This window comes from Scardinius erythrophthalmus (assembly GCF_964197995.2).
Source record: "Scardinius erythrophthalmus genome assembly, chromosome: 21".
NCBI lineage: Eukaryota > Metazoa > Chordata > Actinopteri > Cypriniformes > Leuciscidae > Scardinius > Scardinius erythrophthalmus.
In genome coordinates, this window is record NC_138241.1 from 34,026,416 (window position 1) to 34,044,369 (window position 17,954).

A 17,954-nucleotide genomic window follows, 5' to 3' on the forward strand; every position below is an offset into this window, starting at 1 on the left:
GGAATATAAGTTAATATTTTTTGTATTTATGTATTTTTTCTACACATTAATTTTATAATATATAAATGTCTGAACATGTATAAGTATTGCGGTAAATGTGATCCGGCATGCAATTTCTATTTAGACTTTGCATTATGCACATACATTTTATGGCCTCTGAAAACATTTTTTGTTTTTTTGTTGTTGAAAATCACAAAGCACATTGGGTCTCATTCATGAAACATTCGTCAATATACGAGTAAATATGTGAGTGATTTGTGCGTAAAGAGACCTTCCCGAAAACTCTTCTCCTGATTCACAAATACTTCGTAAACGTCAGATGTGATAGTGAAATGTGTGTGTGTGTGTGTTAATGAATTCCAATCAGTCGTAAATGGAACGCGCGTGCACGCTCATTTTCAATTACCATAAATCCCGCCCATTAAATCCGACTGACAACTATATATGGGCATCATATTATGACACCAAACGAAGGATTTCAACATGTCTTCTCAAAAGCGAATGAAAAAGAGAAATTTCTCAGATGCAGAAATTGAAGTTTTATTATCAGAAGTTCATTCAAAACACCACATTTTATTTTCAAGTGTACATTGTGGCGTATTAGGTCCTAAAAAAAGGAAGCTTGGTAACAGTACAGATGCAGTTAATGGAGTTTCATCTGTTAATCGAACAGTCCCAGAAGTGAAAAGAGTCCCAGCCCTATTGAAAGCAATTCACTATTTGATTAAAGTGTTCCGTTTGCAGATGCTATAACTGGCTCTCATAATAAAAGTAAAAAGAAAAACCATATGTAATTACTATATATAATATTTTTTCAAAATGCTGTGTCAATATCTACCCGATTAAGGTGCATTAAAATGCAGCCTTATTAATGAGCAAAACGTTCGGATTTTAAACGCACTATTTACGCGTGGCTGGGAGCAGGTGTAGATTTCTTTCGTACCAACTAACATTTGGAAAATACAAACATTTTAATGAATCCGAAAATTTAGGCCAGAACCACTTTACACGATTTACACAAAAATTCGTTCTGCTCTTGTTTCATGAATGAGACCCAATGTGTGCAGGCTCTTTTATGGTTTCTCACTATACAATAACAACAGAATAAAACCAAAAGTTACAGGCAAAAATTAAGACCGTTTATTTCATGTTTACTCGTTTGTAATTCTCTAACACATTGAGGGGTGGAGCGAGGCTGGGAGCCGCTGAATGCTGGGAGGTCCTACGTAGCCCCAAATCATCAGTTTCAGGGTTGAGCTGTTCTTGAGCTCGGTGGATAAGGAGACTCTTTTTCCACTGGAAACAGAAAGCTGCTGCCTTTGCTGCTTCAGAGTTTGGCTCAGGTTGTTTCAAACCCTGTAAAATCAGAAAGAGCCATTTAAAATTGAAAACATCAAAGTTGTTCATGCCAGATAACATACAAGAGAAGATAGACACCACTACTTTTTACTCATTCCCTGGTGTAATGTAGCCTGGAAATCCAGACCTAAATCTGAAAGATTAATGGTCTGGCGTCGACTAATGAAAATCGGCCAGCTCGAGGGGCGGCACCAAGCATGCATTTGAAAATCTCACTGCGCGCAATTGGATAACACTACGACCAATCACAACGATAAACCCCATGCGCTTAGCTACCAGCGGAGCTAACTGGTAGATTAGACTCTTGCCGTATCCGGTCGGCAAAACAGCAAAAACGCCCTTCTTGCAAAGGAAGGATTCGAGCGCCGTCTTCTGTTCCTCTTTTAGATAAAAAGCCAAGTCTAACTCGTTCATTGTAGCGGCCAAAGCCGTTTCAAACAACTGGTGTTCATCCATAGCCATCTTGCAGTGTTTACTAATGACTTCGATGTCACAGCGCTGTCGTCATCTCGCCTCTGGCCCGCCTATATCAGATAACCCGATGTGATTGGTGCAGCTCAGATACAAGGGCATATTTAATGAGCATCATTACTCGACACCAGAGTAACTCGCTGAGCAAATTCAACTTGTGCTCTCGCGAGAACTCTGGATTTCCAGGGTAGGTGTAAATGCACCAGACTTTGGTTTCCTTTTTGGCCTTGTCTGTTCACCACAGTGAACCTTTTGCTCCCTAAATCTTATTTTGGAGTAAAGCTTTTTCAACTTCTCTTACCCTGATGCAAGCAGTTTCTGCAGCTCGTACTCCTTGGATAACCGTCTGGAGTAGATTCTGTGCATTCTTCACCAGGATCTCATCTGATGATTTGCACCCAGGAGTAACTGCATTAACACTGGAGAGACACCATGCACCCCTTGGGTCACATGAGATTTTTGCACGTTTAATTTATTGGTAATATTGTCGTTTAATCAAGATTGAATTTGTCAGTGATGTAGGGAAGAAAGACCTTCAACCAGAATTGTTGGGATTCAGGGAGATTAATATGCTATTGATTATCTCTCACCTAGATATGATGGTAAGTTGGTTGGAAATGGTAAGAATCTGCTCTGCAATGACACAGAGCTCATCTGTGCAATGCTTGTCCAAACAGTGGTCCGCTATGACACGCACAAACTGGGTGATCGACTGGCCACTTGAGACGAGATCTTTAGCAGATGTTACAAAAGCATCTTTAGTCTACAGGGGAAACAAACTTTTGTCAATATGGGAACATAACCTTTGTTCAAAACAAAACTTTAAAAGTTTCTGACCTGGATTGGCCCTTTCTTCTTTAGGTACTGGGCCATGTGATAGAGTTTATCTGCCATTTCTTTTGTCACCTTGACAATCTGGTTACCCTTGTCATCCCACTTCTCAGTCTCCCATTTCAGAAAGAGAGACGTGTAAGAGAGAGTTGTACCTACTAAAGTGAACACAGGACCTCCTGGGCTCCTCTGGGATGTCTCTTCCTAGGGTAGATACATTATATTTGAAAAGGCTTAGATACAATAATATGAATCATAAACAATTATGTTACCTTCTTTGGTTCCTGATTGGACACACCAGCTGGGACACTGGTACTTGGTTTACTTTTAATAGGAACTTGAGTATTTGTGGAAATAGGATGTGGTGTTGCCTTTTGTGTCCGGGACATGACAAATCCACTAGACTCTTTGCCCTGCAAGCCACACTTGATCTGTTCCTTTGTGACCACAAGAATACCATCAACTTTACTGAGTTCTTCAACAAGGTAATGTGCCTTTGCTGACCAGCATTGTGAGTAAACATCAAGAGTGAGAGTGTCTCCAAGAGTTTGCGTCTCTGCTATTAATCTGGCTCTACTAACAATGTCTGACATCTGAAATGTCAAGTGGTCATTAATGAATCTCAGATTGGACCTTTCCTTTGGGTCTCTAATGAAGTTGAAACAGTCCTGGATGGAGTCTGCGGCGTTTTTAACATTTTGCATAAGCAATTCTGAAGCACTTTCAAATTGCGCAAGTTTATCTTCAGTTTCCATGTCACTGTCTTTTGTTTGGACCGAGCATGCCAAAGCAATAGTGTTTTGAATGGCCATCACATAATCTTGGTTAACTTTGCTCAAAAGACAACACAGTGCTTTCATTTTAATCTGAAGCTGTCTCTGAAGCAGCTCTGACTTTGCCAGCATCAGGGCACTTGAGAGGGACACCGTACCAACCTCTTCAGCAGCCTGTAGGTAGGAGTCCATAAGCGTCTTCACATCTTCTTGTAGCTCTCCTAGCAGCTTTACTTTATAGTTGTCTCGACAGTTTAGAGAAGACAATCTTGCGGCTTCTTGTATACGAAGTGAGTTCTCGGACATTACTGCCAACCATTTCTTAGGTGTCATTTGATGTGTAATTAGGTGCCCCTTACCATCAGTAGTAGTAGTTCCCAACATCTTATCCAATGAGTTCAACAGTACTTGGACAGACAAGGCCCAAAGCATGCAGTGACCATCAAGCTCATCAGTTCGAGTTGGTCTTGAACCCACTATGTCCGTGAGATTCTTAGTGTTGGTTTGAGCTTTTTGGAGCTTGCTCTGCAAAGACCCTATACTCTCATGACACCCACCTATCAACTTTATATCTGCTGATGTCACAAGTTGCACGGCATCTGCACATAAACACATGACCTCAGTGAGTTCCTGTGTGATGGACTCCAACATATTTGGTACATAGTTTTGAAACATAGAGGATACAGAATGGTACCACATCCCAGCCACTGGCAGCAGTATCTTCCGCACATTTTTTATGAGGTCAGAGAATTGCGTACTGTGCTTATAAATGTTATCTGTACCCATGGCTGAGCTCATGGCTGTTTCCTGCGCTGTCTGGACTAGCAAGGGTGTCAAAGATACGAGTTTGGACCGTAGACTTTCCACTTCTTCATTATCGGCTGCGTCTATGACACTGATGGCTTCTCTTGTAGCTTGGGCATAGCTATTTGAGAGTCCTAGAACTCCAGTGCAAGCCATGTTGAGAGCCTCTACATCTTTACCTTTGGTCATGCAGACAACTTCACACAAAAGAGGCAACAACTCAATATTATGGAGATGTACAACAGCTTTAGATTCCATGACAGGTGCAACCCAAGCTTCTTCTGTGATTGGCACAACATGGTCTATTATTGTTTGAACAGCCTGATTCTCCAAACCAACTTCAAGCTGACATGGCATTTCTTCACTAGTGGAACTTTGCACTGAAGATTCTGTTTTATCAGAGTCTGAAGGTAATCTTTCATGTTCTGAAATGGGCATAGTACATGGTACAGCACCAGCAGACTGGCGAGCTCCCTCCCGAAGTGGGCTAAGAAGATGTGGATGCTGCAAACCATCAAGTCCTTCACGTAAAATGTCAAAGTGTTTTAAAGCTGCTGAGACACTAGTAGAAAGCAATGAGAAAGCCTCGTTGCTAAGACTGGAGTGAGAATATACATCAGTGACACAGCTTGCAACTTCTGCAGCAGATTCTTCCGCTTGCTTTATCAGAACCAGGAGTCCATTACGGTAGATTGGATTGTCACTCCTACTGACATGTCTTCTCACGAGCTGGATAACCAAGCTCATATGGCCAATGAGCATGCTTGCCTGTTTTGTGAGAAACTGTGCATCCTCATCTTTATGTGCCTCAATGCACCCCTTGAAGTTGCTCTCCATCTCCTGCAAAGCAACACAGACAAAGTCCTTCACGTTTATAATGCTACTACAAGCATGCAAGAGCTGCTCCATCTCCTCTGACCATCTCTGATGCATCTCTTTTAGCTTTTCCAGAGCTTCACTTGAACGCACCTTGTCTTCCTCAAAATTTTGTACAAGTGTTGCAATTGCATGTTTCAGTCTCATAATGCATCCCCTCGAGTTCTCTACACCCTCAAGACTCTTTTCATCACACGCTAAAGCTGAGATGAAGCCAGCCACCTCTGATATTTTGTCAGCATGAGCCGTGAAGGATTCCAGTTGCACACGAAGTGTTTCCACATCCAACCCATCATCATCTTGCTCATCCTGGAAAGTATAGCCTACGGTGTGCACCAATTGTTCCAAGGGAGTTGAACTTGTGACAAATATGTTCATTACTTGCAACTGGCTGGCTTTTACCACAGCATCTTCAAGTTTGTGGATTTGCTGCAATAGGGAAGCACATGATTTTGCAAGCTGTTGATCATCACAGCATTTCATGTGTTGTGATATCTCTGACCAGAGCTGAAGGACTTGCTTGGAGTGTGCAGCAACCTCAAACTGAACATCTCTCCGAGACGTGTTTGCTACCGCCATGCTGTGAAACACTAGGTCATGAAGCATAACATCAAACCCTCCATCTTTAACAGAAGTAGGGTCAGACAGCAGTCTTAGTATCTTGTTCTGTATTTCAGTGTAGTATCCACATGAACCCGTGGAAGCTGGTTCACAGTTGCTCTTGAGTGTGGTTATAATGTCATTTACAGTTGAATCCACCTGGTTTAAGATGTACTGCTTTGCACCCTGAGCCTCTTCGCTGTGTGGATGTTTGATGGTCGTGTACATGGCAGTGTGAAGCATGGAAACACATTTTTTCAGGGTTTCCAGAGAAGCCCTCAAATGCTCTTGCTGTTTGCCGTCACGCAGTTCCTGAATTCTTTCCACCACTAATTTGTGAAGAAACAGCATTGCTTTTGAGTATACTTGAAATGCTTTTAATAAGGACGAGATGTTCACTGCAGCTTCAACTTGAGAAAGACACTGCAGAAGCCAGTCAGCAGCTGCCGTGATCTTCCTAATAGTTGCATCATCTTCAACTAGGAGGATCTATAGTGCAAAAACAATCGGAATTGGGGGCATTTCAATCATGTAAGCCGATCGTGTTTAGATGGTCAAAACCTTTTTCTGCAAAACTCAAAAGATTTGATTGAAAGTTCATGTTTAATGTTCAAGAGTTAGGGATAGCTTTACAGCAAGGGTCGCAGCACAACTCTAAATAAACTATGATTTCCACATGTGAATTTTCCCCAACACAAACATGTAGGCTAGGGCTCCTAACTCCGGCCATCAAGGTTCACTTTCCTTCCTCCATCCCTGATCAAACACACACGAATAAGCTAAACAAGGGCTGTGTCCAAAATCGCCCCTATTCCCTCATTCACTATTCCCTAAAACGATAAATTCGGAAACTGAGTGCCACTTTTGCATAGTTTCTGCTTGCTGTTTAAAGGCACACTATGCAGTTTCCGTTTTTAATCAAACAGCGATCCCTAGAGTCGCTGTGGAGTATTTGTATTTAATGTTACTGTCGTAAATACCACGTTAATACTCTCTGCACTCTTCCGACCGGGCTTTCTTCGTTTTCTTCGTTGACTCTGCCATGATTCACGTCTGAAATGCGTGCTGGTGTCTTCCATAGAGGCTGCTTGATATGTTGTTGATGTATGTGACGTCGTGCCGTAAAGCAAGCCGTGATTCTCGCGAGATTTGTCGGGGCGCCACCTCTCAAACTTGCATTGCTGTTTTTGCCAGTGGCATCCCTCCCTGCTTTGCTATCGGGATGATTCGCCCTACTACGAGTTTGTTTACCATCGAAATGATTTCGAAGCTGTTAGATTAAGGTACAAATCATAGTGTGCCTTTAATAATCATTTGAAATAGCAAACTGGCAGCTCCAGTAGTAAGATGGAAAGATTTATCATGGAAACTATTAAACAATTAAAATAATCAATTAAAAATGACTTTATACCTGTATGATATTACACTGTAGCCACATTGGACCAGTGGTTTGGAAAACCGGTGGATGGATGATTCAACTGTGGCGCCATCTTCTGGTCAGACGCGGTAATTCATTCAGCGTTACGTCACGAAAGTGCGGACTCGTAGGAATACTGTGAGTGCTTAGGGTGCCATTGGGACAGGGCCATCGTCCACTATGGTCACCACTTTCGGACACCACTACAAATTTTTGTCCCCTCATGTGCCCTATTTAAGGGTATAGGGGGCGATTTCGGGCACAGCAAAAGTCTTCAGGATTAACAGAAAGTTACAGGCAGGTGAGTTTGATCAAGGACGAAAGAAAGTAAACACTGAGGTCTACAGCTGAGAACCCCTGATATAAGCCTACAGTACACAACCCATAACTCTAATTTCAGAATACAGTTATTTTCTTTACAGCACAAAAGATGTGTTACCTTGACCACACCTAACAGCACGTTTTGAGTGGCTTCGATGAGCTCTTCTCTGTGCTCGATGACCTCTGGTTGTATGCTGAGCTTTTGGGTGGCCAGGAGCACATGTTGACCTGAAACAGTCAGAGATTCCACAAGTGGATCCATCTCCATTTTCAGGATCTCGTCTTCAGTATCTGCCACTAGCCTGAATGCAAGGATATGAGGCATAACGTGAATATCAATCCTCTGTGGACCCGGTATACCATAGAACAAAAAAGTAGCAAAAGTAGGTATTTCCTTGGTTTTTCCCCACACATGGTACCAAGCTAATGTTTTTTTTTTTTTACATGTACCATAGTAATTCCCCCACTTTTGTTTTCATAAGGCAACATTTCAGAATCAGAATGAAATTTAATGGCAAGTATGTTTACACACACACACACACACACACACACACACACACACACACACACACACACACACACACACACACACACACACGAAATTTGTCTTGGTGAGGGTGGTAAAAAGAAATATAACAAAATAATAATAAATACATTTAATACAATAAATACAAAAAGCAATACATTTAATCTAAATTAAATGTAATTTAGATTACATTTAGATAAAATTCATACAATAATAAAAAATATAGAAAATACACAATTGATAGAATAACATATATATATAGATGTACTTATGTGCAAAATGGAAGTGTAGAATGTGCAAATGAAAAATGGAATGAATGTGCATGAGCAGATTAAGTTTTTTTTTTATAGATTTAAACTATACATCACATGATATGGAACAATCAGGTGGAAGATCGCCTGAGAGAAATTTGTTTTTATAATGTAAATATTTATATGCTTCACCTTTTACCCCGTTAGAAAAACAATCATGCAACTGACCTCGTGGCTACAGCTGCCATGTTTTTGGATGCTTTGGCCACGGCTTTAGCTGCAGCTTCCAGTGGGACGAGTTCGTGGAGTTCAGTCTCGCTCCCGCACAGCAGGGTGAGGTGACACAGGTGAGTGGACAGAGGAGCCGCAACCTGCTCTATTGAGCTCGTTTTTATCAAGCCATCCTCCAGTACAGATGTCATTCCTCTAGCACAAGAAATAAGCACTTTTATTAAATACATGTCTATATAAATGCATTACTTGGGGGGAACATAATACATAATAATTACATATGCTACTCTGAGACTGGGATATCAGGTCAAACAATTTCAGATACTGACATAAATGGATATATTGAAATAAGCATACCTGGTGGTGTAGGATCTCCATGCAAGTGCTCTGCCTGTCACACAATGAACAAGCTAATGAATAATGCAGTGCATTTGCAGTGTTGCAGCACTGTTTGTCTGGCTCTCGGATGTCCCATGGTAACCAAAGTAATTTATCCCAAACTAATTACAAAGTGAGATAAAGAGCTAGTGTAATTGTATAACACGACTAAAACAATCAATAATTTAATTCAGAATATTAAAACGTATACATTTCTGTGCAGTTTAATTTGTTTTAATGTCTAAACAGATGCCAAGAACAATTTGAGTACGTTCTTGATTTTGATGCAAACTTGTAATTCCATCCATCACTCAATATAGCAATCCTTCTAATTACAAAAAAAAATAAAAATACAGTAATACTGTATTCCAGAATACAATGCATTTCCATCCACTTCCAGTATGAATCAACCATACTATATAAGCTGTAATTTTCAACATCCCGACTCATCATTTGATTGCATTGCTAAAAGTCATTTAAAACAAAGTTGGCCTAAAATTCAAAAGAACCATTTTTAAAAACATTTTTAAGATGATAACCAGACTAAAATTGCTAAATTCCTACTACTCAAGCATATTACGTTTATTTTTTATAAAGCATATCATTATATAATGAATTTTGGTCACATATTAAAAAGTAAAAAAGAGCAGACATTGAACACTGCAGTAAAGTGTAAGCAGTACGCCAGTTTTACACTAGAGGGCCTCAGTGCTACAAGCAACACACTAAATATTTTGGGTGGCACCGAAACAAAAAAGAGACGAAACATCTGTTTGTGATTTTTAATTTTAAAATGGCAGTTTCAGTAGATAAATATACAGCTTGAGCTTGTACAACAAACATATTTCTCAATACATCTATAAAACTGAAATTCAGTGACAGTAGTTTATTCTAAAATGCTGAAAATAGGTGATAATGGCAACAACACTCACAGTTATGTTATACACTTACAATGTCAAGTATGTGTCTCTCTGAAACAAACCGATGCAAGAACCTGGTGTTGGGCCGGGCATGAAAAGCAGATATGTTTTTGCCATGCCATGGTGATATATATATATATATATATATATATATATATATATATATATATATATATATATATATATATATATATATATATTTAAATCTGATCAAGAGATCATTTGGGATCCAATTGCAAAGCTATTGATCATTCAGTAAACATTTACTTTCAAAGTAACCCTCCAAAATGAGAGGGAAATGGAAAATGTAACAAAACAAGCAACCAAGTTCAATGAACGTCTAAAACAACATCAGGTCCATTTTTGTCTTTCAGATGAGATATTTTAAAATCTCTATATTAAAAAAGCTATCAAACTTATTTGGGCTCCGTGCCGTTTCTGCATTGGTAACAAGCTTTGTTTGAGCGGTTAAAGGCAGAATGGATGTGAAGTCTGACAGCGAACAGCTCATGTAAAGTCCAAACAAGCTGTTCTCATAAGATCCAAAGTTCGAGTTTGTGCCCAGTGATGAAGTACTGCACATTCCCACCTATTTTTAGGCCATTACACACTGCAGGTCCTACATGGTTAAAACACGTGCATACGCAGTCTGAACTTGTCATGGGATTTGTTCAAAAGCAGGAGACACATACTATATGGTGTTAGATTGACTGTAGAAGAATAACACAGAACATGCTGCAAGTCCAAAAAGAATATTTTTATACTTGCAGTAGAATTGTAATTCGTGACTTGAGATCTTAAGTCAAACAATTGCGACATTGTGAGTGAGAAAAGGATTCAATGAGGAGAATTTGTAGGGTGGGATTTGATTCATTTGCACCCATTAAGAATTGATTAGATAATGAAAAGTTTCTATTTGACAAGTGGTTGGAAAATAAGACAAAGTCAGAGAAAGTTCATATATTTTGGTGAAAGATTATGAAGACTTTTCCTTCGGAATATCATGCATCTTTCAGTGGGGTCAATATCCAGTGCAGAACAAACAATGCTCTAAGCTGTGAATTTCACATATCATGAACAAAACGTGTTTGAGCTGAGAACGTAGATGCTTTTCTCTTTCTGTTTTTTTAGCACGACTGGACTGAAATGAGCAACTCGAGCAGTTTGCAGTGATGCAGTTTGTCTGGGATAACGGTTCATTCTCGTTTGTTCATGACGTTTAGTAGCTCGTGAGTCGTCCGAATGAAGGACACAAACGTTTGCTATGTATTCTCTGTAAATGAAAACTTGTGGGGATAAAGAGATACAATCCATCTTCAAGGTCTCCCCTTCATCTGAAAACACTGTGAAGGAATAACATCATCTCTTTGGCATGTGTCAGTCATCAGTGCTTTAAAAACAACTCTTGAAGCTCTCTTCTATACAGTATGGAATACATTTTATAAAAAATAGATTTTTTTTGCTTTTCAACAGCGCCCTGAGGGTTGTAATTGTCTGCTAGTATTGACACAATATCCACATTCCTTTTCAGGAAGTCTCTCTTTCCGTCTCTTCAAGAGGCCTGTCCCATTGGGATCAATGGTATTCCACTGTGAGTGTTTTCTGGCAGGCCACACGGTCCCCTTAAACGTCAGCTAGATCACCATCAATGAAAAAAAAGTGTCAAACCTCCGAAAAATCTGGAGAATATTCTTTTCTTCCACATATGGAAGGCTGGAGGGTTTTAGGAGAGAGCCGTGATGAAGGTAGCAGCTTATTGGATTTTCTGAACCCAATCCAAGCTCTCATTGGCTCTTCTGGACCCAATCCCAGCTTTCATCGCTGTCCTTCCTGTTCTTTTCCGCCTCTATGATTTCTCTGTAATGCCTCCTGAAGAATCCCATCTGCAAAACACAAAAATAATTGTGTCAGCAACATTCAGGGTGTGACAGTGGACAGATGTACAGACGCTCGCTGACAAAATTACACCCCGTTTCCCAAGAAAAATCATGCTAATACACTACCTTTCAATAGTGTGAAAACATTAATACTTTTATTCAGCAAGGATGCATTAAACTGAGTAAAAACATTTATAATGTTACAGAAGATTTCTATTTTAATTAAATGCTGTTCTATTCATTAAAGAATTCTGAAAAATGTTTCCATAAAATATGAAGCCGTACAACAGTTTTCAACATTGATAATGTTTCACGAGCATCAAATCATCATATCAGAATGATTTCTGAAGGATCATGTGACACTGAAGACTGGAGTAATGATGCAGCTTTGATCAAAGGAATAAATTACAGTTTCACATATTTAAATAGAAATCATAATTTTAAATTGTAATAATATTTCACAATTTTACTGTATATTTGTTAATATACAAATAAACGCAGCCTTGTCGAGCAGAAGAGACTTCTTACAAAAACGTTAAAAATATTACCGACCCCAAACTTTTGATCGATAGTAGAAAAAGGAAGGACAACTACTTGTTTTAACTGGCAGATCAGATACACTCAACCTAATGTCAGAGGAAAGGGGATGGAAAAATGTATTTAATCAAATTAAATATAGTCTACGAAACCTCACATTTTGAAGGCCTTGATCTAACATAAGGTTTCATTATGAAATCCCTAATGACTGATGATATTCAAACTGTAAGAGGAATGCTTTATCATATAGGTATCCAAAAATATTATTTATACATCCTATAAATGTACATTAGCAATGGTATTAGGTGTCATCAGTGCCTAGATTGAATGTGTACACATGGATATTTTGAATTGCTAATGAAATTTGAGCAACAGCAGAGGGGACGTTTTTAAATGATTAACTATATATTTACACAGTTGCAATTGAAATTATTCAACCCCCATTGCAAATCAGGTTTTTTGGCAACATTTACAGACTTTCAGCTGTTTGCAGTGAACAAATCAAACAAAAGTAATTTAAATAGCTCAACACACCAATTGTGGTTGAAAATGCAACTTTTAATGACTTCTGCAGCCTCTTAAAGGGATGGTTCGGAGTGAAATCAACCTAGGGTCCTTTGCACCATGACCTCGAGCCAAACACCCCCCAGAAGCCTTTTTTCCCTTGGTCGAACATTATTTAAGTTAGAGCTTATTTAGAGATATCAGCCGAATGGCTTAGTGCAGGCGCTAATGGATCCAAGGCTGTATCTCATAAATTACCCCACTAATAATGCCCAGAATGGCACCACACTTCTACAGTAGTACAAATAGGTTCTGTACTCATAAAACGAGGCATTGGAAAGTTTGTAAGTACATCAGGAGTTTATTTAAATAACACTTGCCTGACGGCTCATGCTACCGCTAACCCGGACGTCGACGTCACTTCCGTGATTTGGGAAAAGCCTGTAAAAGTCCTGGCAGAAAGCGATGCATAAGGATGTAGTGTAACGACGCCCAGTTCTAGGAATGCACTCATATTTTGTTGGTAGTGCCAGTTTGCAACAATTATTAGTTAACACTAAGTTGTCAAAAAATGTTGGATATATTGGCTTTCTGCCAGGACTTTTACGTGCTTTTATATATACAGTGGAATATGGTGCAATTTATTGTATGGTAAACTCGTTTGTGTTTCTCAGAAGAAAGATAATCACACAGATTCTGAGCAACAAGAGAGAGTAAATGATGTCATTTTTGAGCGAACTATCTCTTTGTGTAGTTTGAGCCAACGGAGCGGCTGGGAGTCAGATAAATAGTGGGACGGGCGACACAGATAACGCTACTGTAAAGAACCGCGTCAGCGCAGGAAACGTGCTGTTCCTCTTCCTGTGACTCAACAGGTTTGTCTTTGTTTGAATGCGGTTTATTGATTCAGACCTCGGCTCTCTCCAGGCATTTCCTGAAGCTGGAGTAGCTGGACATGTGCAGCTCATGTTGAGGAGGTTTACTTTGGCAGTTTTGGGATTTGGGGGGGAAAGTATCCCTACACCAACATTCCAGGATTTGCTCTAGTATTCTCGCTGGAAAGTAATGGAGTGGAAAAGAAAAGAAGGTCTTGTTCGAGAAGCCTTGAAATCCGTTCGATTCACTTTTATGTGTAAGTGTAAATTATTGTCAGCGCTGTGTTTTGTTCACTTTACGGTCGGTCTAAAGCTCTCTGTTGAGCCCTCAGGCCAAGAAAAACAACAGTAGTGTGTGAATGAGGGTCTAAGGGACATGTGACCCTCAACAAGACTCCCGCTAAGTCTAGCTAAAGTGGCTCTGTACTTTTACTTTGCACAATGACAATAAAGTTGAATCTGAATCTGAATGTAAAGTACCAAGACCATCAATGCACTAATTATAATCCAAGTCGTCATTCATGTACTGCATCATGCATCATCATTGTCAGAGGATATTAAAAGCAACCCAGTGCTAATTTAACTGTAATGGGACGCTGCACATGAGCAGGTGGTTGTACTCTTTCAACACACCGTGACCTGATGGGTCACATTCTCTGCTGACATTTACTTTGCAAGAACCGAACTGCTGTCTAACAGGAACCATCTCTGGCTTTTGATTTGTACTGGGTCTCATGTGAAAAGACAAAGTGAACATGACAAGCAAACAAGCTCATTTGGACTGGACGTCTCTGTGTGTTGGACCAATGAGGGAGGAAACCTAGTATGAGCATGTGCATGGTTCACCATCCTCTGTTGATTTTGGAATATGGTTTATACCCCAAATCACTCTTAAATACCAGCATAATCAGAGAGAAATGACAGGCCGATAATGCTCGAGCTGCTGAACTTAATCCTCAAGGCCTTAGGAATGATCTGAAAAGTGTGGCATACACAAATCATAAAGCTTTTCAGAGTGGCTCATGAATATTAATTAGCTGCCATATAGCAGATAAGTGTGCGGGCAGTCTATTACTGTTTACCCGATCTAGTCCTGAGTCGAGTGTAAATATAACTTGTTTGGGTTGCACTTTATTTTAAGGTGTCGTTGTTACAGTGTAATTATATATTTAAGTACTGAGTAATAATAAGCAACTAGAGTTAGGGTAGGATTAGGGTTTGGTTGAGGGTTAGTTGCATGTAATTATGAATAATTTATTGTTATTACTATGGTAAGTACATGTAACATAATTATATAACAAGGACACTGTAACAAGAAGTGTTACCCTTGTTTGTTTACAAGTAAACTCCACTGTGTAAGCTACCTTTTAATTTAATGAAATTAGTAAAAAATTTTCCCCAAATTCTGCGTTTTTTGTTTTATTTTTTCTGGATTCTGTTTTATGATTTAGTACAAATTCATAAAACTTACATTACCTGTCAAAAATTTGTTTCAATATTTTTGAAAGAAGTGTCTTCTGCTCAACGATTCTGCATTTATGTAATCAAAAATACAGTAAATATTATTATAAATGAAAAGAAAAATAGTGATATGGTTTCATTGCCCAGTTCTAGTGCTTGCTACAGTCTTACAGTCGCTGTTTTACAGTATGTGGACGGCTCCTATTTCTTCCCTTTGCACAGTGACCGGAATTCATAAAATATGATTATTTCCCAAAAAGTGTGGGTGGTGAAATATCTAAACGTGTTAAAAGTGTGGTGCACTCCTGCCAACCCTAAATCTAATCCTAACCTACTCCTAAAATTAGAGAAATGCTAGGCTGATAAGAAAGTTATTCAAGCCCTTAAATCCAACAGCAACCTCAAATGTTTTCTCCAGAACCAACACGGATGTTGATCCAGGAGCATGTGTTGTCTAAAGCGGTACCTTCCAGAGCAGCACAGCGAGAAGCAGAAAGATGAGGATCCCAACCAGCAGACTGATGGCAATGATCCATCCCACCACGTAACCCCTGGGCTCCTGACTGTGAAGAGCCTCAAACACCAGCTGCAAGAGAGTGAACACACACACAACATTCAGCAGAGCCCGTCATAACCTCACTGAGTTGAATAAACATATTAGAGAACGTCATTCTCAGTGGGACCAAAGATCTGATTTTATAGACTGTATGAATCAGTGTGTAATTTCCTGGATGTTATAATGTCTGCGCTGAGTCTACAGTATATTAGGCATTGACTCAATCAAAGGGAAATGAGATTTCAAGTCAACAAATCAATCAAACACACATCTCTGAAGGTTTTCATTTATCCAGATCATTGCAGAATGTCAGTAAAAGATCATTTATTTACAACTGGACTTCATTTATCATTATCTAAGGATGAGATATCCTTCTGAATAACAATCGAAACGCATACATACACAGTTTTATGCACAATATGTGTTATATGGCATGCGTGCTTGCTGACAGTAAAGTGTGGAAGAATTTCACCTCTGAAAACCATAATGCACTTCCATAAAAACACAGCGAGAGCAACAGTTCCCTCAATGGATCTGGATTTAAATGTTGCATGAAAAGCTAGCAGAAAATCCCAGTCTGGAGAGAGATGCCAGCCCAGATAAATCTCGCTTCAGCTTCTGGACACAATTTCACTCCTTGAATATGAGGGCCGAAATAATATACCACAGATCACCGCCTGCAGTCGTGTAAAATCACAAATGAGATCTCTTTTGTCAGTGAGAAACAACTGAGATCTCAGTTGTTTCTTCTAATAAGCAGTAATGAGATACAAATGAAGACCTTTGAAGACCTTTGTCTCCTTCTTCTCTGATGTTTCTCCTGAGACCCCAGTATCTCACATGTAACTCCTCGTTATGAGTTATGAAAAACTAAACTCTGCTCAGATTTGCCAAAGCCCCCCCCCCTCCCCAGAATTATTTACTTACTTTTAGGATCTTCTAAGGTGAAGTCGATCCTGAGCTATGAAAGAGCAATAATATCTTCAACTGTGTGCCGTCTATGAGATAAACAGTACTATATATCACTTCTATTCTTGACTAACAATGGAGGGTAGGATATAAATATCGCACTAAATATATCTAAAGCATTTGTTGAGTGCAGCTGACTCAGTCGAACACTGAAGTAAAGATATAGTAGCATATACAGGTTTAGCGATCACAGTCGGTCTGTCATTTCCAATTTGTCTAGGTGGCTGTGAACATGATGGAAATTATACATTTGAAGCACGCTAGAAGACTGTGTGGTATTAATGCAATTCCTAAATGAGAGTTGCATGTCCACCATTTGCCCGAGGGACTGCCTTGTGCAACTTAATAAAAGATTGCTCTGGGACTGATACATTTCCTAAGTGCCGAGGGCAGAAGGGGCACAGACCCATTAAACATCCCTATTAGGAATTGGCCACTACACTGGTTGAAACCGGGTCAGAAACCCAATCAGCTGAATGCAGGGCTGAGTGAGATGCCATGGCACCAGACACCATCAGCTCCACTAAAACACCTCCCATATTCCTCCAATCAATCGGCACGCCGAGGTCTGCAGTATTAGAGACGACTGTTCCTGAGCACAGCTGTAGAGTAAAAAAAGCCTCCTACTCCCATATGAGCAGCAAACTCGACCCACATCTACAAGTTGATGAGCTCCGAATCATGCAAACGGACAATTTAATTCTCTTGCGTGCATCAGGGGTCCTGATCGGTTTCAAAGACAATAATCATACCGGTTTCAAATCACACAATGAAAACCACTAGCATGTTGGCTTGGGTCTTGAGTGTAGTTTACGGTAATGGTACAAATATGCTTGGCAAGAAATGCCTGACTGTTGGATTGGATTATTCATCGGTTTGATCACTTACAAAAATCTCCTCTGGAAGTCCGGTGGAGACCTCCACGGCCCTGTCGTCCAGCTGGACGTGACCTCGTGTCACAAACTGGATCACAGAGGAGCTGTCCTGCAAACCACACATAAAGACAGACACATTTACAGACAGATAGAGACGCATCAGCCTAATTTATAAATGTTGAGGCACTGCTCAATTGTTCCAGTTACCATGTCTTTTTTGTAGCAAAATATCATGTTAAAACTGTTGTTTAGCACTGTTTTTGCTTTCTGCTTTATTAGTTGTATATTATATATATAACAAAGCTGTATTTTTCACTTTTGCGTATGTATATTATATATGAATTTTTTTTAGCATCATTAATCCAGTCTTTAGTGTCACATGATCATTAAGAAATCTTTCTAATATGCTGATTTGCTGCTCAAAAAACATTTCTTATGTTAGTCTGACTGTAGTTTAACTACTTTAAATGATGATAAAAGATAATTTAGTATTAAATTCTGCAACATTTAACATTTTAATCAGATCAGTAAATTAAAATCAC

At 39.5% G+C, this 17,954-nt stretch overlaps 2 protein-coding genes across 3 annotated transcripts in view; both read right to left on the bottom strand.

Moving 5' to 3' along the window:
• Window positions 1-1,119: 1,119 nt before the first annotated feature.
• LOC308681600 (uncharacterized protein) lies at window positions 1,120-4,659 on the bottom strand. Its single transcript, XM_081350648.1, has 5 exons — window positions 2,934-4,659; window positions 2,668-2,865; window positions 2,421-2,593; window positions 2,132-2,270; window positions 1,120-1,356 (listed from the first exon to the last, which is right to left on the bottom strand). The coding sequence occupies exons 1-5, from the start codon at window positions 4,593-4,595 to the stop codon at window positions 1,141-1,143; spliced, it is 2,388 nt and encodes a 795-aa protein (XP_081206774.1). The 5' UTR covers window positions 4,596-4,659; the 3' UTR covers window positions 1,120-1,140.
• Window positions 4,660-10,704: 6,045 nt separating this feature from the next.
• Window positions 10,705-17,954, bottom strand: part of itga9 (integrin, alpha 9) — a 92,148-nt gene continuing 84,898 nt past the window's right edge. Inside the window, exons 26-28 of one of the 2 annotated variants that reach the window (XM_081351547.1) lie at window positions 17,426-17,521; window positions 15,479-15,598; window positions 10,705-11,641 (exon numbers count right to left, since the gene is read on the bottom strand). In XM_081351547.1, coding sequence (XP_081207673.1) covers window positions 11,543-11,641; window positions 15,479-15,598; window positions 17,426-17,521 — 315 coding nt within the window. In that variant the 3' untranslated portion in view covers window positions 10,705-11,542. The remainder of the gene's footprint in view (window positions 11,642-15,478; window positions 15,599-17,425; window positions 17,522-17,954) is intronic. The other variant, XM_081351546.1, reaches the window with a different exon arrangement.